Here is a 23,035-nt window from a genome sequence, read left to right as displayed (position 1 = left end):
CGAAGTAGTACGACTTCGAATTAGTTTACTACTCATGTCGCGAAAACTATCATCATAGAGTGGCTCTTCTCGTAAATTAAGACGTTGAGGTGACGCAAAGCATTGGAAGTCGGACTTGTCAGGTGCTGGCCTTCAATGAAACTGACGTTAGTCAGTACTTGGTTGAGGTCTATTTGCCATTTCACCAACAGCATACCAGCCTTCTATCGGCACAAGCATAATATCCATCAGTTGTTCTGCCTTAAATCATCTCTGCATTTTACAGCTCAAGTCATCGCTTTCGCCAACAAAAATGCGTGTACATAAGTAGTGCAGTAGAGATCATCCTCGTGCTCGAAAATTAAATGATTTTTCGTACAGGAACTATATTCTTAGGATTGAAGAGAATATTGAGTCAAATTCTAAGACCTTATGGCGATTTGTTAAATCTAAAAATTCAAAAGCTGAAGTCTCTTCTGCGGTTCTTTTAATGACAAATAAGCTACAACACCCAATTTGATAGCCGATTTTTGCTAATCTAATTTCCCTAGAGCTGATACTTCTCGTTTTCTTCTTGTTGTGTTAATCTACTTTCACCTTTGAATTTTGGCTATTTAACCCATGTTTCACTGGACATTAAGAATGGGATCTTGGGTTTAAAAACTTCTTCGTTGACTGATAAGAATGGCATGTCCGTAATTTTTCTCAAAAACTTCTCGGCTATTGTTATTCCTCTCAAACTAATTTGTAATAAATCTCTATCTTCTGTAGATTTTGGAACGATTGGAAAATCACAACTATTACCTGTATTTTCAAAAGGGGCAAAAATAATGGTGTGTGCAATTAAATGCCGATCTCGAGGCTTTCTATTATATTCAAATTTTTCGAAGGAATTGTAAATGAAAAAATGTGCTTTGACACTAAAAGTCTAATTTCGCCCTATCAACATGGATTTATGGGTCTACAGTTTGTAACTTAGCTGCTTTTGCTGAAGGTTTCCAAGTCGATTGTGTTTACACCGACTTTTCTAAAGCATTTGATAGAGTTTATTGTACAATTATATTACGTCATTCTAGTCATTGAAATCTTATTTATTCGATAGGCGATGTATGGGAACGATTGAGAGTGAATGCTCGGAACCTTTCATTGCATTTTCAGGGGTGTCATAAGACAGTATTTTAGGGTATCTTCTTTTTGTTCTATTTATTAATGATATTAGTACAGTTTACACCTAAGGGGCTAACAAATTTATTCGCTTATGAGAAAAATGTAATAAGAGTTCATAAAAAAAAGGATTTTCATCAAAATACTTTCAAGCATTAAACAAAATTTATTATACAAGATATTCAAATTGACTTAAAAATGTCAGAAATTTTAGCTTGGCGAGTTTTTCAATATTAATTTCAATATCTTGAAGATGTATTGAAAGAGCGATAAGTAGTTCAATACCTTTAAGGTCGTTGTGGTTTAGAGAAAAAGCTTTTAGTTTTCTTATAGCTAAATAAGCCTCTTTATAGGAAGTTTAACTTGTAGTCAGTCTCCTTTTCTATTTCCTCTTCAAACGAAATGGCCAAACAGTTAACACTTCAGTACTGATATTTTCCAAATTTTCATCATTAATGAATATTTCATTGTAAAAATTAAGATAATCTTCCACGTCAACTTGGATTTCTGGACTCGATTAATAACGTTGGAGAACTGAGCAATTGCTGTAGCGAAAGCTCATCTTCTGCGACCCAACACCTATCGTTATTGGGAATATAAGTTTTCCCAAACCCAGATTTAATGAAACAATATTGTATTGTTTATGGACTCACTTGCTAGAACGCTTTGTGTATGAAATAAACAACATCTAATAAATTGATTGATTTTGACAACTCCATAGCAGAATTTATCTCTTCCTTCCGAAAAAAAAACATTTATTAAAAATAACGATTTATACATGAACTTCAAGCCTTGGTCAAGGGGCTCACGAAATGCTGTTGTGTTTGCTGGTAGAAAAATAACTTTAACATTTTACAATTTTAGATCGCGAGGATGGAAAGCCGCATTATCTAAAAATAGAACGACGCTCCGCCCTTGAAGTTGCATTTCTATCGGACTGCATGACAGTCAGACGTCATCCAAGACTTTTTATTTATCGTCACGTAACTGGTAAATTGTTCAAATTTATATTGCGAAATGTCCGAGCGATTGCAAATTTCCCAATAACAAAAAGGCGTTCTCTTTCTCCAGCCATATTGATGTAGTGTAAAATCGTGAACTTATCATTAGCCATTTTCCCACCTGTGCATTTTTCACCTTTTATTGCAAATGTTTTATCGGGTAATGCACGGAAAAACAGGCCAGCCTCAACTGCATTATAAATGTTTCGCGAATCATATTCTGCAGTCAAATATGGTACCTTTTGAGTAAAACGTTTGGCATCATCTTGATGGATGATACACTAAAACCATCGTAATTGAGTCTCACTGAAATTTCTTCAGCTTTGCTCCTTATATGTACGTGTGCTTGACAAAGGAATGCCCATATTTCGTGCCTTCACAAACCATTCGTTGCACAATTTATCAATATTAAAACCTTTGAGCTGTAGCAGAGTCCTTTTTCTCTCCGGTTTGGCATCAGTGTTCCACAAACTTAAAATTTGGGCTTTGTTTTTGATGACGCAAGCAGCTTGAGTTTTGCTGATCTTGCATTTCTTTGCCAACTCACGTTCACTAAGCTTTTCATTTTTACGAATTTCAATGACATTAACTTTGTCTTTTAATAATCATGAAATAAGAAACTACGTGTGAGTGTATATGTATGTATGTAAATACACATTTATGTTTTTACTGCATTAAAAACCAGTTCTTCGTATTTAGGGGACTCCCCTCTATACATATACGTGTTATTCAATAAACAACAACTGTACGAATTTGGTAGAGAGTAAACGTAATAACAAAGTTGTAGGCTGTCCGGTTATGGGGAATTAAAATATCCTTTGGAGTGGAAAACAAGTGTATGCGTCCTGTTATGAGAGGGTTGTCCGTTCAGGAGGGAAAATTTTTGAAAAACCTTTAAGAATTTTTAGTACTGAAAGAACTGTCTGTTTATGGGAGGTCTCCGTTTAAGAGAGGTTATTTGTAAATATTTTCTGCTATTAGAAACACTGAGGATTGTTGCTATAAGAAATTAATGCGCTCGTTCGCTAGTGCAGTAACTCTGGCAACTCTCTAAATAAGAAGAAATTTTTCGTGTTACTTTCGCCAAAACTCAAATGTTGTTATCTTTAAAAAATAAATGTCATGAATGGTTGTACCAAAAACAATACAGATTGCCCAATCAATTTGAATTTTTGTTATTTTATTTCAATTCAAAATCCGATACCTCTAAATTTATCACCCCTTATTTCATCCTAGGGATCTAGTGCCTACCTCTCTGTCATATTTTTCTGGTTTACAAGTTTTATTTTCTGGAATAAAATACTTTTTGTGCTCCTAATCATCAAAGGATTGGGTTTTCAAAATTAACAAATAAGCGATTAAAGTAGGCAAGTACTTAATGGTTCCAAAGCATGCGCATGTACGAGGTGTGTTCCAAAAGTATCGCAAATTTTGTGTTTTTTTTTCAAAAATTATTTATTTATTCATTAATATCTATTTTTGTCCCTTTCAAAGTAATCCCCATGAGATATTATGCACTTGTGCCAACGGTTTTTCCTATCTTCGAAGCACTTCAAAACATCATTTTTTATTATCTTGTTCAGCTCCTCCTTCGATGCCGTCTTTATCTCGTCAATCGTAGCGTATCGTCGTCCTTTCATGGGCCTCTTCAGTTTCGGGAACAAGAAAAAGTCACAGGGGGCCAGATCTATGGAATACGGTGGCTGTGTGTTGTTCTTGTGTGAGCAGGGGCGTTATCGTGATGCAAAAGCCAATTTTTGTTCTTCCATAAATCCGGGCGTTTCTGGCGGATTGCTTTGCGCAAATCTCGCATAATTTGCAGGTAATATTCCTTATTGACCGTTTTACCCTGTGGCAAGAACTCATGATGCACAACGCCCCTGCAATCGAAGAAAACGGTAAACAAAACTTTTACATTTGACCGAACTTGGCGCGCCTTTTTCGGTATTGGTTCATGCGGCAGTTTCCATTGAGATGATTGAGCTTTGGTTTCCACGTCATAACCATAAACACACGATTCATCACCAGTTATGACCCTCTGGAGCAAATTTGGGTCGTCGCAGACAGAGTCCAACATCTCATTATGTTCATGCGATGCTGCTTTTGGTCGAAATTGAGCAGTTTTGGTACGAATTTTGCAGCGACCCGTCTCATGCCCAAATCATCGAAAAAAATCGAATGGCACAAGCCAATCGATATGTCTAGGTCCTCAGCAACTTCTGTAACGGTGATTCGACGATTGGCCAATACAATTTTCTTCACTTCATCAATTTTTTCGTCTGTTGTTGAAGTGCTCGGGCGTTCGGCACGCTTTTCGTCGTTCACATCTTCTCGGCCTTCTGAGAACATTTTGTACCACCGATAAATGTTGCTTTGGACCAAAGTAGCTTCTCCGTATGACACAGTCAACATTCGGAATGCACCCGCGCACTTAATTTCGTTTTTCACACAAAATTTGATACAAGTTCTTTGATCCATCTTTTTGAATAGGTAAAAATCGAAGACGAGCCGAAACACGTGCAAGCAAAACAGCTGTCAACAATTAACTGAACATTCAAAATGGCCGAACTCGTCGGCATGAGTGAGAGACATGAGTACCAACATATCCCCACAAAAAAATCAAAATTCGAATAAACGTAACCTGCAAAAATTCAAAATTCGCGATACTTTTTGAACACACCTCGTATTTATATGTTATCGTGCACTTGTGTTGGTGAATGCACGCTTGCGCCCATATAAAGTTAATGCTATTTTACTAGAAGCTTAGCATACTTTAAGGCGTATGCAATAGTTTAAATACGCCAAAGGCACAATTTATATTTTATTCACTAAAAGAGAATGCAGTGGGAGGCATTTGCTACTGCACCCGCTGCAGTAGTTACCAGCCGCCGGCAATATTGCAGCCGTGCAACTAAAATACGATGCGTACTGCTGTCACCGCTATTTGTCATTTAAGTCCATAGAAATACGAAGTTGCAGCTGCTGAGGCAACCAATTAACTTGTTGCTGCTGCTCGGTTATTGTTTTTATTGTTATGATATTTTTGTTTTTGCCTGTAGTTATGTGCGCATGTGTCTGTGTGCGTGCATGCATGCTCGTGAATTAAGTATGCTAATTTCAACAAGTATTGTTAACCCCGAGATTTCGGGTATTTTTAAAGTGATCCCGAAATTTCGGGATCCAGTAGGGAATATAAATTTCTTAAATTTAATGAACAACAATAGACCGAACTATTTTTTTTTTGCATTATTTAATTTATAATTTCTTTTTTTTGGAATAAACAACTTTCGACGAATACCAACCAATAAGTTCTAATTATACAATAAATCCAAGAATGATAGAAACAAGATTACGCCCATCAGAGAGTGCGTGACGTCACGTTTGCAAAGTTGTGCAGTGTTGCCAACCATTTGCTCTTCACAATAAATTTAGTGCTTTTTTATACCCAAAATGCGAAAATTTTTAAGTTTGGTGTTTATTTCTCTTTGTTTTTAATTTAAAGCGACCGAAACCGAAAGTTTAAAAAAACTATTGTATATTAGTAGACAAAACAATGTTAAAAAAGGTTACTCTGAGAAGATTTTAGTGCTAATGCAAATTTGTTGATTCTTATAAAGTTTGATATTGTATTTTGAAAGTGGAAATTCAATTTTTTGCTCGTTTTAAGTTAATGCAAGAATATTAAATGTTCTTCTCTCAACTCTTCTTAACATTGAAAACCTTTTTATACATATTAAAAAGCGTTTGAATTTACTGAATACGAATTAAAACCATAGAGGTGTAATCGTTTCGTCTGGTCCTCAATCCTTAGTGGGACATAGGGCATCAAGGGGTGTATACATAGTAAAAATAAGCAAAAAAATATCAGAAAATACTGAAAAAACCATAACGACATTTTTACAAAAAGAGTACCTTATTTTGTTACATAACCTGAAATATAGCAAATAAGTCGTTCCCTTAACAAAAGAGTTCCTTTCAACAAAAAAAATTTTAAATTAAATTGTACATATCCATAACACATTTATTTAAAAAAACAACGTACATTTTAAAGACAATTAGCCACGCATACAAAGTTCTTTAGGTAATTCAACAAAAATTGGGTATTTTATTTTAAATGGGCATTTTAGTGCGTTTTTATATCCAAAGCTAGGCAACACTGCAGTAGCGTAAGAGAGATTTGACTGCTGAAAGCAGAAGAACACCAACAACTACTGCTATCGCGGGCAAAGCTAAATAAAACTGAGTGAATTATTGAAATAATTTTTAAAAAATAATATTTTACCAAATTATAAAACATTACTTTCAATTGAAACAGGCTAGAAAATTGTCACGCAGAAAGAACTAAAACTCCGAGACTATCAAACTGGTGCTCAAACCACGCAACTCATTGTCAAATTCGCTGAGAGCAAAGTAACGCTACCACGATAGGCGCCATCTCATTATTCTTCCATCATGGAACAAATTTACGTGCACATCATGAATTTGCACGCAAAAATTTGTTTATTTTTCATACTAACGTCGCTCCATTGTCAAACACGACAAGGGCAAAGTAAAGGTTTTCGGAAGGCGCCACCTTATAGCAGAACACAATGCCCAACGTATGCAACTATTCGCCCAATTGACTTTCCCTAGTCCATGCAAGTCGTTCTTCAATGTGTGAAAATGAGAGCAGGGGTTTTTTCAACGTGCTCCGGATTTTGAGGCCTTCTGCACATAGACATCCTCGAATCGTGTATTGGGATACACTAACACCAAACTACTTCAGCTTCTAAACGATAAATGCAGCACTGATTGATCTGATCTGGTTTTCGAGAGAAATATTTTATAACTTTCTGTTTCTTACTATTCGGTAGGGGAACAAGTTCATAGCGTTTTGTTTGCTGTTTGGCAAAGGGTAAGTATTCATTCGATAGAAAGTTGTCTGCTCTACAAAACTATGTTAATTGTATTTTTGAGTTATTTAATTTTTTATTACTTTTGCGCCTTAGAAATGGAATACCCAGGAGCAAAAATCAATATTTTCGACACGTGTTCTTTGCTTTTCATTGAGGTCAAGAAGGTGCCAAAGCAGCACGGGATATTTGCGATGTGTATGAAGAAGGACCAGAGGAACGATCCGGAACGGAAAAATTAACTGCGATCATAAAACGGTTCTCAATCCCCTTCATTCAATAGGATTTACCGAAAATTTGGGAGCCTGGGTACCTCACGAGCTCAACGAAACAAACAAAGAAAGTCACCTTCAAATTACTTCTCAGCATCTCGCTCGCCATCGAGCAGCACGCGGCCATATACAGATCTTTTTGTACCGAATCGTCACGGGAGATGAGAAATGGTGCCTATACATCAATATGAATCAAAAAAAGGAGTGGGTGGGTTCATGAGATATGCCAAAGCCGAAAGTCAAACCGGATCTTCATCCAAATATACGGATGATATGTGTTGCTCGGACAGCGTTGGCATGGTGCACTAGGTATTGCTCCAAAATAATGCCACGGTCAAGAAAGAGCTCTGCATTGCCCAGCTACACCGCGTGAATGAGGTTACTCGACTGAAAAGGCCTGATCGACATAGTCAAACCACACTCCTTCATGGCAACGCCAGGCCCCATGTTGCACAAGTCGTCAAAGCCGCACTCTAAGAGCTCTAATAGAAGGTCCTTTAGCATTCGCAGTATTCTCCAGACCTTGTACCGTCCAATTACCATCTTTTCCGCTCCCTGTCAACCTTCGTTAACAAAGAGGTCTTCAAAAATTGGCTCAACAACTTCTTTGAGACCAGACCAGACGATTTTTGGCGGAACGGTGACCAACGACCAACAATTTGTTCGTTTCCACGACAGTCGGTTCTACGTTACCGAAACGACCCGGATTTATATCCGGCCAAGGACTGTCACTCCAGCAGCATTCTCCATATGTAAGTATGGGTAATGTTTATGCTGCTGCAACAACAACAACAACAAGAACCAACAATTTGGTTGAAAGGCGGGAAGAGGTTGTAAATAGCAACGCTACGAACTTACTTCACATAAGTTTAAGTTTTAAAATTGTAATATACTGTTATTTTACTTTAGTGCAATGCTGAAATATAGCAAAGGATTGTTGTGTTGAATACGGATTAATAAAAATAAAAATAAAATGAAATAAAAATATTGTAGGTATCATCAGGAATTTCAATAAAGCATGCAGCCATTGCCTCGGCAATAACAAAAATATTAACTGAAACAATGTTCCTCTTTTTGGGCGGCTATGACAATAGTAACAATGTAATTCTCGCTCGAGTGGCAAAGATATCGAAAGGCATAATTTCTTCATAAACATATCTACACAAATATGTATGCATGTAGTTAATTTGCCGAATTTGCGTGGCTTTGTAGTACTACTCCACTTATACACACATAAGCAGACACACACACAATTTAAAGTCAAAAACTGCAACAACAAAACTAAAAAAGACATTACAAGCCAATTTGGAGCTCTTACGCCAGCGGCCATGGCCAGCAACAACACATACAAAAACTATATCCACATACGCTAACAATGACATACATACTTATATGTACGTAAATGCCACACAAACACACATTTGAATGCTCATTCAAAGTGAATAAAGAAGTAATATGCGCGAAGCTCGTCAAAAAACGCAATGCAATGAAATGAAATGAACAAATAAACAGTCTAACAGAATGCAGAGCAATGGAAAAAGTTTTAGTCGCAAGTGGCTTACATTCCACGCTCGACATATTTCAACGCCACATGTAATCTGCAACGCAACCCTCAACAACAGAAACAGCAGCAAAATAACCGCAGCAACAACATGAACAACAAACGTACAGCACAATAAGTTGCATCGCAATGTTGGCGCTAACATCGACAGCGTTGAAACATTAAAAACACTTGCAAAGCCATACATACAATTTTATTAATATATGCTGCCTTTTGAAAAAAATTGTTCTATTTTGCCAACAAACCGATAATTGTTTTTGTTTTTTTTTTTTAATTTTTGTTACTGCTGTTATCCTTCGTTAAGCTTTGCAATCTTTCGACTGGCACTGAATATTTGATATACAGCAAGTATACAGCCAATAATACAAATGCTGTCCACAAGCGTATATTTTGGTGTTCAATCCACAGATATACACCAAAGAGCCTCTTTTCTAAGTGGCTATTGAGAAGACACGATGATAGGAAAGAAAGAAAGCGTACGGATGAAAGATTAACAGTGTTCGTTAAAAACACCCACCCCATGTGCCCAGAAGGCCTTGACAGATCTGCACTTCAAGACTTTCGCTCTGTGCTCGTTGAGTTGAAACGAGGCCCTCCTGTCCAAAACCAGACTATAGGTAGTCAGAAGAGCTAGAGCTACCCTCGTAATTAGTCAACGAAGTGTGTCCTCTGTTGTCAACTCATCGGACATGCGGTTGCTTGCAATACAACTGTGATTTGGCGCCCATATAAGCTTTAGAGCAAGTTATTCGGTTGCGGCTATAACGGAAGTCAAAACCTACTAGTTTTTAATCGCACTATGAGTGAGCCCAAGAACTTGTTGGCCATCAGAACAAGTATTTATTTTCTTGAAGCGTAGGTGCAGTTTCCTTGAGAGCGGCTATTTCTGCTGGGAAAAAGCTGCAGTGAGCCGAATACCTAAATTTTCATGCCTGAACAGCCAGGGCCAGATTTATTGGCCGTTCTAGTTCCGAATTATTGTCCTCCGGCCACTGCTCCCCAGAGTGAATGTCAGCGAAGAAGAAACTGAGTGAATCCACCCAGTCCCCAGATTTTCCCGAACTAGAAGCGTACGATAACGTAATCGTAGCGCGTAGCGTTAGGAGTTTCTTGCAATAGTTAATATATAAATAATAAGTAAATGTGTAATTAATGGATATAAAATGGTTTACGCAGTCTGCTTATTTAATGGACACACTTTGGAAATGCTTGAACAATATTAAATCTATCATTTCTCGACATCTTTCTTTATATTCTTATATTTTTATTACCTGATATTCATTCCTTCATCTGTTAGAAAACAAACGTATATTTCCTGTAAGCTTAAAGCTACTGTTATTATGATTTTTTTGTATTTTCTCCTCTAAAAATTACTTCTAAAATTTGCGTGATGTATTCGTACCTATTTCTTTATACATACCTTTCATATCCGTATATGTACATAAAAATGTGTATGTTAATGTCCGTTGACATAAATTTTCATCAGTTTGCTACCAACCACCAATTGGCGCCATTCGCTTGGCAGCGGGCCCCATGTGACCGTCGGTGGCTACATTCCTACCAAATTACCACCGCGTAGCACGCTAAGTGGCCAAGCAATTTTACTAATCTTGCATATGTTTTAATTACTTGCAGATATGCAGAAACCAGCTCAACACGAACGCCCAACATCCGAAACAGCAATTAATAACAAACTCTATAAGCAACACCAACCACCAGCCATTAGCCAAGTAACAGCAGCCACAGTAGCAGCAGCAAAAATCACTTATAAACATCCGCATGATTGTAGCATTTAACTCACGTTTCAGCATACATATAAACGTATAAAATACAGACATACATACTCGTACATTTCAAGCCGGAAATAGATAAATCAACGAGAAAAACGTGAACGACAACATAACGTTTGGGAGCGTAGCTGTGCGATACGAAAAAGTTAACGATAAACAAAAAAGGCGCCTCAGTAAACCAAAACATTCTCATTCAAACAATAGCAACACTCACCACAACCGCTATAAACAACAAACAGCAGCGGCAACATTTGAAAGTGCGCCACGGCATCGACAGCAACAGCAATATAGCAATTGCAAGAAGAAAGCCAACAAAACAAACGGAGGATTCTGCGCCACATCAAGGTCGTCTAGGAAAAAGGTGGGTGCGTGTGTGTGACCGAGAGAAAGAGAGAGCTGGAGCTCCAAAGAATGCAATAACAATAAAACATAAACAAGTTTTCGTTGGTTAGTTAAGAGTAAGGGAGCGCGCAGCAAGCAGCAGGACAGAGAGCGCGTATGCAACGAACGAACAAGTTGGAAGTTGGCGGAGACAACAAACCATTCAACCTACAAGCAAACGAACTGCAACAGCGAACATCCAACCGACGCAATCGAGCCGCATGTAAAATCATAGCAAACAAAGAAAGCAGCAGCAACCAAAGCACAATTGGCGCTCAATAAAGTAAGAGCAACAAGAGGCATTGCAGAGCAACTAAAGCAACCACCAACATAAGCAGGAATAGCAGCGGCAGCAGCAGCACAAGCAACGGCAGCGACAACGGCAATCAACAGCCAACAGGAGAAGCAAACGGAGTTGTAGTCTCAGCGGTTAGTCGCGTGCATTTGTGACTTCAGTTCGAAGCGGACATTCGGCGCGAATGCAAGTCAGGTAAAATTTAGTGCTGTTCTTCCTTCTCTTCGGTAAAGTCAAATAGTTATTTGTAAACACAAGTTGTTGATAAAATATAATAGTTAAAAAAAGAGTTAAGTTGTTGCGCGCTAGTCGTTCAATTTTCGAATGCACAAAGGAAGTGAACGTTTTGAAATCAATTGAGCTTTACTTTCAAGATAAAATATTACATAGTAATAAATTTGGTGCGAACAAAGAATAAGTGACCTCTGTGAACTTTTGTGTTTTCGAATTGAATTCTAAATCGTTGCTGTTGAATACGTGAAAGTGCATTTCCTCAACCTGAAGAACATTTTGTGAGTAATGATTGAAAAAACAATTTTACACGTACATTCATATTTTAATTTATTATTCTAAAATTAATTTTACGCACTTTTTATAATAACGCAACGGTGCAAGTAGCCACATTTCTAATCGATAGTAACAAATAAATAATTAAGAAAATGTGAATTTAATGCACTTAGGCCAGGAATATTTTGTGTGTGAGCTGTCGCCGTTTGCCAGTGCGACAATTTTTTAGCAACCGAAAACGAACCGGTAGTTTCTGCAAGTTTTCGCAGCTAGAAGTAAATCCTCAGCTGGGCTAGTGAAGGTTAGCCAAAATTTTCTTCTCTTATATCCACTTTCATTGTTTCCCTTTACCCTATTTGTATTCACTTAAATTGGTGAAATGTCCCCTATATAAAAAAATTGAGAAACAATATTATAAATTATTCGGAAAGAATCCCTGGTCATGAACATAGTTATAATCTAACACGTCTGAGTTTTGCTTTTTTACATTCAATAGTTAAAAGGTTAATAATGATTATTCACACCAATAATGCGCCTAGAGCGGCAATGTAACACGCGAAAAAAGGTTTATTTTCAAATTATGGCAACTGAGCTGGCACAGAGCCATTCCTATTCAAAAATTCAGAACTGATTAGTATTTTCCATAATAGCTGCTGAACAAGTCGTTCTCCACAGTTTTTGTGCAAATTTTTAATTACAAAAAAAAAAACCTTGTAGACAGTGAAAAAATACTTTTCTCGAGAAATGCACCAAACTAAAGGTCTACTCAAGTAGAAAAAACTGCTTAGTCGGAATTTTGAATTGACCCTCACTCAATATCGAAAAATTTCAAACCTTTCTTATTCAAACCTTCTTTATCCCTAATATCTGTTATCGTAAGCAGCTAAATAACCTCTTTTGATTGACAAATGCAACAAAATAACGAGCAAACAAATATAGAATTAAGGGCAAATAAGTAAAGTGGCGGCAGCCATAGCCGCATGAGTTGGTGCGTGACTACCATGCGGGAGTGGGTAGGTTCGAATCTCCGTGCATGAAACAGCAAAATGATAGAAACAGTTTTTTTCTAATACTGATCGCCCCTCGGCAGGCAATGGCAAACCTCCGAGTGCCATTTCTGCCATGAAAAAGCTCCTCATAAAAAATATTTGCCATTCGGAGTCGGCTTAAAAATGTAGGTCCTTCCACTTGTGGAGTAGCATCAAAATGTAAGCCACAAATAGGAGGAGGAGCTCTCGGCCAAACGCCTAGCAGAAGTGTACGCATCAATTATTTATTTATTATTTTGACTAAAATGGCGCAAATTTATTCACCCAATCGGAAGATGTTATAATTTTTGCAAAATGGCGGCGTGAAGTAGACAGCTGCAGTATTCACACAAACAAGCAATGGTGCTCGTAAAAGTCAAAGTAAAAATTTCCATCACTCAAAATATTTTGTTTTTTTATTTAATATAAAACTTTTTTGGATGAATAGTTAGTCCAGTTTTCGAAGACCAATTCAAAATACTGGGTTTGCAGTTTTTGCAAAAAAAAAGTGTACTTTACTGGGTCTATATACATATTTTTTTATATAATAAAAATATATATTTTTCAGGAAATATTTTTAGCAAAAAGCTTAACAAACGAGTTAGACCCAATAAAACACAAATTTGTTTGCCAAAAAGTAATAGAAGTAAGGTTCTTTGAGGACCTAAGAAAAACAAGTTGGGCGTACTATTAACGCCAAAAATAGTGGTGGCCATTTTATATCACTAGACCATTTATGGCAATTTCTGCAAATAAAAAAAAATAGTGTTAAAACCAAAATTTTCCTATTACCAAATCTTAAATCAAATTCAAAATGGTAAATTATCCCAATTTTTAGAGAAATTTTTAGCGGAGTTGGTAGCAGTCATTTGTCAAAATATTAATTTGATAAAAAAATCATGACTGGCGGGTCTAAAATCTGCTTCCTGCTTTGTGCAGATGACGTTAAGATTTATTCGGCGATTCCGAATTGATGCAAATTGATTGACTTAATTTCAGTAACAGGCGTATCAGTCACTACTGAATATAAACTCCTTTTCTATGCGTTTTCTTTTTCTGTTGTAGACATCTCTTATCACATATTTATGTATATAGCACGTCCCCGTCACGTGTAAGTGAAATTAGGGACTTGGGGTCTAATATTTGATTCGATGCTTACTTTTGATAGTCATATAAATTTTATGATTACCAAATCTTAAGCCATGCTTCCCTTTGTTAGGCGTCATAGCTCCGCTTCTCCAGCCCTTATACGCTAGAACTTTTATATATGCCATTTCCACGTTCCAAACTTGAGTTTGCGTCCTTCACTTGGTCTCAATATAAATGTGTCATGCTGCTAGAATTGAACGAATCCAGGGAGTATTCTTGCATTTCGCGTTGCGTAATTTACACTTTTCAGATCCTGCCCCTATCTATGAAACGCGATGCTCATTGATTAACTTAAAATCTCAGCAAAATAGGAGAATTATTTTATCTTTGTCTTTCATTTTTGATTTGATTCGTGATGCTGTTGACTGTCTGTGATTTGTGAGAGGATTATTCTAGTCAGAGCTCTTCTTAGCTCAGAGTTTTTCTATGCCGGTCTCTCAAAATCTCTTTATGCTCGAAACGCTCCTATTACTAGAGTGTTAATTAAGTTTATAATCTCTAAATTTTATTAGATAGATTTTTTATTTTTTTATATCGCCTTTTGAAATTTTTGAATATTTATTATAAATAGTTTAACTGTACTTTCTTAACCTTACAATGTGTCTACTTAGCCTATAAAAATGTATTATATTCATTGGATTATTAAATAAATAAAAACTTAAGCAGTGGCATTTCCGAAATGTGGTTTTGAAAGCTTTCAATTGTCAAACTGTAAATTGTGTAACATATACGGATTTGGCATGATGAATTCAAATTTTTATTAAAAACATAAAATTTTATTAAAACAAGAATAGTTCTTCTGGTGTTTCCGACTGCTGTGCTCAAGTACAAAGCCTTAAACAACCAAAGTTTTGATGTCTGAGGAAAAGTTTATTTATTTCATAATTAACTTATAATTCAAATTTTAAGTTAGTGGTGTTCTTAGGAGCAATGAGAGCGCAGTCCTTCAGCTCGTGGGAGAACTAATTGCTACCGAAGATGTTGAGATTAACTTTGAATAATTATTTAGAAGTCAGAGAGAAGAATTCGTTGAATAGCTTAATATAGAGGGATTGATTTCAAAAAGGATATACGTTTTAATACATTTTCTGTATTTGGCATAGATAAAAAGGTTAGTAGGTTGATGTTAGAAAATGATAAGAGTTCGGAAAAATGGGCAAGCGGTTAAGAAGTGGAATATGTCGATGATTGTTAAAGAGTTGCAAAAATTAGTCTGATGTGGGAGAATATTTTTGATGTGTTAACGAAGCGAGGACGTTCGAATATGATTAGATCAAGTGTGGATATGCGGGTGTCAATGTGAAAGCTGAAAATTTGTATGTTAGATTGCCTATTGTCGGTGTATTGGTACCACATTGCAGTTAGTGGGAATGAATTTCTTTGGATTTGTCTGTAGTGTAAAGTTACGTGCATTTTTATGTCTTTAATATTCCGTAGTCAGGGGAGGCTTCCCTTGAAAACTGGTGGACTACTCCTGGAAAGATTGGTCTTGTGTCAACTCAGCGAGCGCTGGGTTGGAGCGCAAACGTGCAAAGTCGTGAAATTCTTCTGGCCACGGGTAGATCAGAGGCACTCGTGGGAACTTCAAAGGCTAATAAAGCCGTAGAATTTCGGGGGTATCCTTACTGGGCATTGTCCGTTAGGTATCCATGCAGTGAGACTTGGGATTGCTTCAAGTCCTTTCTGCAGAAGCTGTCTGGAGGATGAGTTTGAATCATCTCAACACCTTCTTCTCAACTGACCTACTCTCGTCGGTCAGCAGGTTTAAATATCACACACCTGGTAAATTTCATCAGTAGCTTGAAGCGGTTAACGCTAATTGCAATTAGTCACTGTTAGCCGTCATCCCCCCATCCAAAGCCACTTCTTGGCCCCTCACGTGGGCAGCCACCTAACCAGGGAAGCTAGATGCGCAAATTTGGCAGTGTGATCGGCTAGTTCATTTCCTTGTATCTCTAAAATTCTCAATAATTCACAGAGCGGAGAAATATATTATTGAGGCTAAGATATTTCTGAAATTTTAGTTCGAACTTTTTGTATTCACATTGAAATAAAAAAAAATTTTGCAGATTTTGATGTTTTCCCACAATTGGAAGTGCCAGCAGATGGATTTTTTATGAGGAATTTTGCCATTGCCTGCTAAGGGGCGACAGTTATTAGAAAAAATTTTTTTATCTATTAGGCGCTCCATTATCGGGCTTCAGACTCGGGCACTACCGAATGGTATGCAAGTGTCATGTTTTCGTCAAATTTCAAACTTTTTGCAATTTAAAAAAAAAAGTTAATAAAACTTTTGAAAAAAATTTTACATTTTTTTTTTTGCGAATTGTTAGAAAAATTTCCAGTATGCAGGGTTGTGGCTAATTGAAGTGTAGTAGCTAAAATGTAAGTTTGAAATAGCTCACAAATCATGTTACCTTTTGACAACTTTTCTCCTAATGGTGTGGGGTATTTTCTTCCATACAAAAAAATTTTGAGCATTCGTTACATGAAAACAGACCGCCTGCACAAATTTTGAAACCTCAATTTTTTTTTTGTATGTATATGAGAAGGTTCTACGTATAAATTTAGTACCATTTAGCGCATATGATATTATGAATCCAAAAAATCTCGATATTTTGTTGTACTCTGAATGAAATTTCTAATCAATTTCGCATAATTTTCTACTCTGGAAAACAAATATAAACTTTTTCTACCAATCTTCTTCTTCACTGGAACGATAACCGCTTACGCCATTTAACAAAGCGCACCAGTTGTTTTTTTTTTTTGTGCTAACCGACGCGGCTGCTACCACCAGCTGATACTGCATCAATTACTTTCAGAGGCCGAGCTTTTGTATCCATTCGCACGATATGATCCAGCCAGCGGAGCCGTTGGATTTGGATTCTCTGCGCTATGTCCATATCTCCGGAAACTTATAGACATAAAAATTCGCAGAATCTCTCTCGCAAACACTCCAAGGGACGACTCATAGGATGTTGGGACCGTCCAGGCTTCTGCGCAATATTTTTTCCCCTCATATTGATGCTGATTTGGATGCCTGATATTAAAAGCAAGTAAAACTATTAAAGCTATGTGAGTGAGTTCTGTGGACAGAAGCGATTTAGTTTTTTTGGAATCTTTGTTAAATTTTGCGAATTTGGAATTCAAATTAAGGTAATGGTTGCATGGTGGACTATTGCTTGACGACCATGAGGCAGAAAATTTTGTTTGCGCAACCGCTGTTTTGGCGAATCGTTCAAATTAACATTTATTTTAAGTCGCAGCCGATAAAACGCGAATGGCGCGTGGTGGTATTTTGGTAGCAAACATCAATTATTCGGCCACTGGATTTCAAAAATCGAATGATGCAGTTTCAAAAAGAAATGTCTGACTAAGTAATATCCAAACTTTCTATTTACCTAAAGTAATACCTACATTTTTTCTCTTAAAAAAATTTTAGTGAATTTATCAAAAAAAGTTTTAAAATTGAAGGCTTCTGATGAATTTGAATAACTACTCAAGCTTCTTGTTTCATATCACTAATGGATCCAGGTCGCACCACCTAGGTCTTTTTTGTCTTTTCATCTTGCGCGAGCTGCTAATTCTAAATTCGTAAAATGTTGAGAAAGACTACAGAGCCTCATGAAGTATCCAAAGAGATTCCGAAAGCCCACTCTATCTACGTTAAGAAGATGGTATTATATAAGACTGTAGTGGTCGTAAGGTAGCCTGATTGTGCAGATATGCTTCGAAGGCATTATCTGCAAACGATTTCTAGGTAATAGATTTCCGCTTGAAAGACTGTCTGATAACTTCGAATAGATACCAATAATTTCTAATTAGACCCACAGACCCCGCACCAGTTGTAAAATTCGCAAACTTCAACACATCTGAGTATCAGATTTCCGAGTCAGATTGAAACTATGGGTTAACTACCCGCAGAGTGCCCGATGTAAAATAGTTATCTTGCAAGGCCTACAGGTTGTTTATGAATCTCATTACAATTTCCGTTTGCCCTGTAAAATTTCCGATTATTTTGTCAGAAATATTATTCAAGCTTAGTTTTACTAAAATATTCTACCATGATAGGGAAGCGAGATATTTTCAGAAGTGCACTGAGTGCATCAGTGGCGCAAGTACTCATTGCCCAAGTTAAGCCGACAAGCTAATATAATGAAATATTTATAATCATTGCATATTTCTAGGAGCACTTACATATGTATGCTGTAAATCAATTTACCTAAAATTGTCTCTCATTTTCTCCATAGAACTTCTTTCGTGGCATTGGATCAAAGGTCAGCTTTGACAGTGGATTCCTCTTGCCCCAAAAGGTGAGTACACGTACTAAAAATTTTACAAATAAATTAGTCCATTGCTTCAATATTTTATGAGGTTATTAGGTGAATCTTCATAGTAGGTAGCAGATACTAAGCAAGATTTCTATGGCTCGTACACTTATTTTTAGCACGGACTGTAAGCAGATTATTTTAAGAATTTCAGTTGAGGACTTTATTTATTCAATTTTTTCGTTTTTAGCAAGCAGTGGCGATCGTTAATCGATTGATATTTCATGATTCTGTACTCTTAAAGTAAACTCCATTAAATATTTTTTTGTTTCATTGCTGTTATTTTTTTTAATGGTAATACAAAAAAAAATTAAAAACGGAAAACCGTTAACAATATACACATCGATTTTTTTTTGCGTTATTAGGTAATAAGCAAACCTGTTTAAAACTTATTTTCAAAGTGCCAGGATTCGGTATTTAAACATCAAACGCAATACTAATTAGAAATATGAAATGAATGTGACAAATAACTAAGAATTATAATAAAGAATAATAAGAATTGAATATTAAGTATTTGTCACAGCGCACATCATTGAGGCCAAAAAAAATGCTCTTCGAATATTAGAGGGTGAAAAATATTGCCAACGGCTAGTTGTGCAGTCACTACAAAGGCTAATTTATGTCAAAACAACTTATTAACCAAATAAGTAGTACTCTTACTGTGAGTGTCCCCCTTAGACCTTTTTGCAGGATTTATATGCTTGTTATAGTGTATCTGGTAAAAATGAGGAAGTTCAGAACTGAAATTTACCACAAAAAGTGCTAGTATCTCCAGAAGATTTTCTAAGGTATTGGGTAAAGTAAAACGTGAACAACGGAGGAGGAATGAATGGTTGATTTATCTGGTGTCTCATTGGTTCATTGATGAAAAGCGAAAGTATTATGGAAAATTAGGATTATTGTCGTAATCCAATCCAAAAATAAATTTACTGGATATTTTTGTTTGGCGGTGAGGTTGATTTACAAATGCCTTCGCGCCGTTACTAGAGGTGTGGTGATTCCACTAAAAATATCCCTCCTCCTCCCTAAGAAGGGCACATCCACTTACTCACCCTGCGTTGAGGGTCGCCTGTTTTGAAAAAAATATGCCTAATGCAAAGATCTATTTGGCAAAGCCGGCTGAGGTACCCTATATTTGAAGGCTCTTTAAAAATTTTAAACCCACTCTGGAGTTTATTGTTCCGTAATTTATATGGAGGCCTGGTAATACCAACAAGGTGGTGCACGCCTAGCGCAGAACATTTACAAAGGATGTTTTCTGAATTTTCAGTGTCCATTTCCCAGAATAGGCAGATGGTGTTCTTAGAGAGACCAATTTTGTTTATGTGGTATCTCGGGCTACAGTGGCCTGCAAAGTAACCAGTTAAAAGTGTACTCTGCTGGGGGAAAGTAGCTTATCAGAAATTTCTCTGTCCGGTGTTAGGAATTGTTTCGCTTGACTGACCGATAGAATTTCGCTTTGTAAGTACACAGAAAGGCCAAGGACCAATTAAGGGTCATACTTTCTGGCATTACCTACAAACGAATATGTAATAAATTCTATCAGCATATGGTATACAATTGATGTTGCAGGGTCGGAAGAAGCTGGGTTTAGTGATCGAAAATACCGGACCCTACCATTGAAAAACTCGTAGAAACTAGAGCGTATTCTGCTCAGTCTAGTTCCGCTCTAATCCAAAAAATAATTCGGTTCCACTTTTTCGCAGGAAAAGGAATAGACATCAAAATGGTTAAAACAGCAAAGTAGCTTTGGGTAAAATATTACAGAGAATCGGCTAATAAACCAAGAACAGACGTATTTAGGATTGTAGAAACTCTCACAGACCACTGGCTACTGGCCAGTAAAATGAGTTTTTCCTAAACAGAACCGGCCCCTGTGCAATAAAATTTCCACTATACGAGTATACGAGTGCTAAATATGAGTAAAACCATTCAATGCCTTTTCAGCTATGCGAGAATTGTAAATAAAATTACTCATACGGCACGTAGCACTTTTTTACAATCCTTTCAGATGTTGATAGATTCTGTAAATAAATTAAATGAATAACTTGAAATCACGAAGAGGATAGCTCCAATATAATTTCCATAGAAACGAGTAACGGTGACTATTAATTTGTCGATAATAATATCGCGGCGTGCTATAGAAAATGTGGCAATTGGCGGATTACCATCAAGAGAGTTAGTGAGCGATAATTACCCTTCAAGTGGAATTTTATATGGCCGCTTCAGAAGTTAGTCAAGCATTGCCATTGGGTCCTGTGATTATCGCCGAAATATTTATAGAACTGGTTTAAGCTACGATAATGGCAATCAAGTGTATGCATCTAATGTTAGAGAGAGAAAAAATCAACTATCATATAACCCAGGGTTTCACTTCTTTATTATGTTCCGCTTTCTTTACTTAAATGGTAAATATGAAAAAATGGGGAACGAAAGACAAATTATTCTTTGAGGCTACTGCTGTCGCAAAGAGACACTCTTTCAACTGTATTTAGGGTAGATGCGTTATATATAAACTCCTTCGAATAACTCCAGTGCATACTTTACTGATACTTTTCACTGTGAACCTGCGGTGTTTTTCTTCTACCCTTTGGAGCGGTTATAAAAAATTGTGTTTGAGCGATTAAGTTCCTCTCCCACGATCTTTTCCAACATCAGGTTAAAGAGATCACACGGCAAAGAGTCACCCTGTCTAAAATCTCATTGGTATCAATCGGCTCGAAGAGGTGATTCCCAATACTGACGGCGCTGCTGGTAATGAGCACCGTCATCTTGCAAAGCCGAAATAGCTTTTGCGGGAATAACAAATTCAGACATCGCGTGATATAGGTAACTCATTTTCCTACTGACGAATGCAGCTTTGAAGTCGATGAAAAGATAGTGTGTGTCGATTCTCCTTTCCCGGGTTTTTTCAAAAACTTGACGTATTGTAAATACCTGGTCGACGGTGGACTTTCGAAGTCTAAAGCCAAACTTATAAAGTCCAGTTAGTTGGTTGATGGTGGGCTTCAGCCTTTCACACAATACGCTCGCTAGAACCTTATAGGCGATGTTTGGCACAGATTGCAGGATAATTGGCACAGATTGCAGGATCGCCCTTCTTGTGGCCTGGCAGAGCGCACTTAAATTCCAATTCGCAGGCATGCTTCCGACCATATTTTGCATAGAAGCTGATGCATGCACCTTACCAGCTCCTCGCCACCATGTTTGAATAGCTCAGCAGGCAGTCCGTCGGCGCTCACGGCTTTGTTGTTCTTTAGCCGCGTTATCGCTATTCTCACCTCGTCATGGTCGGGTAGCGAAACGATAATTCCGTTATCAACGATTGGGGTATCAGGATCTTATCTGTGACAAGCGCAGCTGTCACTATTTAACATGTTCCCTCCATAATTTAAGTATACTCTACATGACAGTCACCAAATTGCCGTCTTTGTTCTTACAGGAGAACCTTCTGTAAGCCTTTGAAGTTTCTGGTAGAATTTTGGGGCTTTGTCGTCGTTGTCGTGGCGGAGGCAACACTCATAGGAACGTTCAGGTGCTCATAGAAGGAATCTTTGGTCGCATCGTCCTTCTTGTCCGTCGAAATCGCAAATGAGCGAGATGTTGAAAAGTCTCGCTTTGATGCGGATTATTGCAAGACGCTCGTCCCATAACAAATCCAACAACGAATTTGCGCTCCTTTACACAGCAGCTGTAGTATATGTCGCAAAGTTCTATGTGTTTCTTGCCTTGCCCTGTCCATCACATCACATATCGACTTTACCCACAACAAATTCATATACCTCCCTTTGTACATAAACGAAGTATAAATACCACATCACAACACCGCAAATATCTGGGTATGACCTTAGATACTAAACTCAAAATAAACGAACATCTTAAACAAAAGAGTTGGAAAGGAAATACTGAAACATAATCTGGCTTGTGGACAAGCGATCTGTTTTATAAAGTACTGATATATAACCAGATGCTCAAACTAATATGGACGTATGGAATCCCATTTTACTCGATTTTTGAAAGTCGGAATGCACATGTAAATTTTTGGCTAACAAACGTAAAAATTGTTTCAATACTTTCTTACTATTGAAAAGAATTAAAAACAATTCAAATCCGAAAATGCATAATTAACTATTACTCCTAAATTTTTTCTTCGAAGCGGTGTCCTGTTCTTTTGAGAAGTTGAGTTATCGTCTGACAGTTCAGGCTTTTCCCTCGCAAAAATACAAACAATGTGTGGCAATTAAGTTACGAAAATTAAATATAATTAAGAAGCTGGTAATATAGCGTTGTTTGCAAAGGCCTCAACAGTGGGCTAATTAAATTTTAAGTGAAATCTAGCGAAGAACATCCCCAGAAATTCCACGAAAAGAGCACGCGCTTGTGTGAATTGGTGTGAAAAAATAACCCTTTTTATGACAAAATATTTTTGCTGAAGTCACAAAATATACCAAATTTTATATTCACTTGGAAAAGTAGTTTCCTGTTTAGTAGTTGGTTGGCTATCTGTAACCTTAAAGCACATACATATGTAAATAATATTTCAACACATAGAGACTACCTATATATTCATGCACTTCCACCAAGTGTAAACAGCAAATTGAAAGCACCACAAAATGCGAACGTGTAACCGTTGCGGTGAAGTGATTCTCAGACAATTTCCACCGACGGAAATTGTCCCCATTGCGACG

At 37.1% G+C, this 23,035-nt stretch overlaps 1 protein-coding gene across 2 annotated transcripts in view; it reads left to right on the top strand.

Moving 5' to 3' along the window:
- The window catches only part of LOC129245936 (BTB/POZ domain-containing protein Tiwaz), a 142,983-nt gene that overhangs the window by 34,777 nt on the left and 85,171 nt on the right, over nt 1-23,035 (top strand). The window contains exons 2-4 of one of the 2 annotated variants that reach the window (XM_054884383.1): nt 10,505-11,020; nt 11,112-11,530; nt 18,270-18,332. In XM_054884383.1, coding sequence (XP_054740358.1) covers nt 11,520-11,530; nt 18,270-18,332 — 74 coding nt within the window. In that variant the 5' untranslated portion in view covers nt 10,505-11,020; nt 11,112-11,519. Of the gene's footprint in view, nt 1-10,504; nt 11,848-18,269; nt 18,333-23,035 lie in introns of both variants that reach the window. The other variant, XM_054884384.1, reaches the window with a different exon arrangement.

This window comes from Anastrepha obliqua, chromosome 4 (genome assembly GCF_027943255.1).
Source record: "Anastrepha obliqua isolate idAnaObli1 chromosome 4, idAnaObli1_1.0, whole genome shotgun sequence".
NCBI lineage: Eukaryota > Metazoa > Arthropoda > Insecta > Diptera > Tephritidae > Anastrepha > Anastrepha obliqua.
This window is presented reverse-complemented; position numbering and strand designations above follow the sequence as displayed.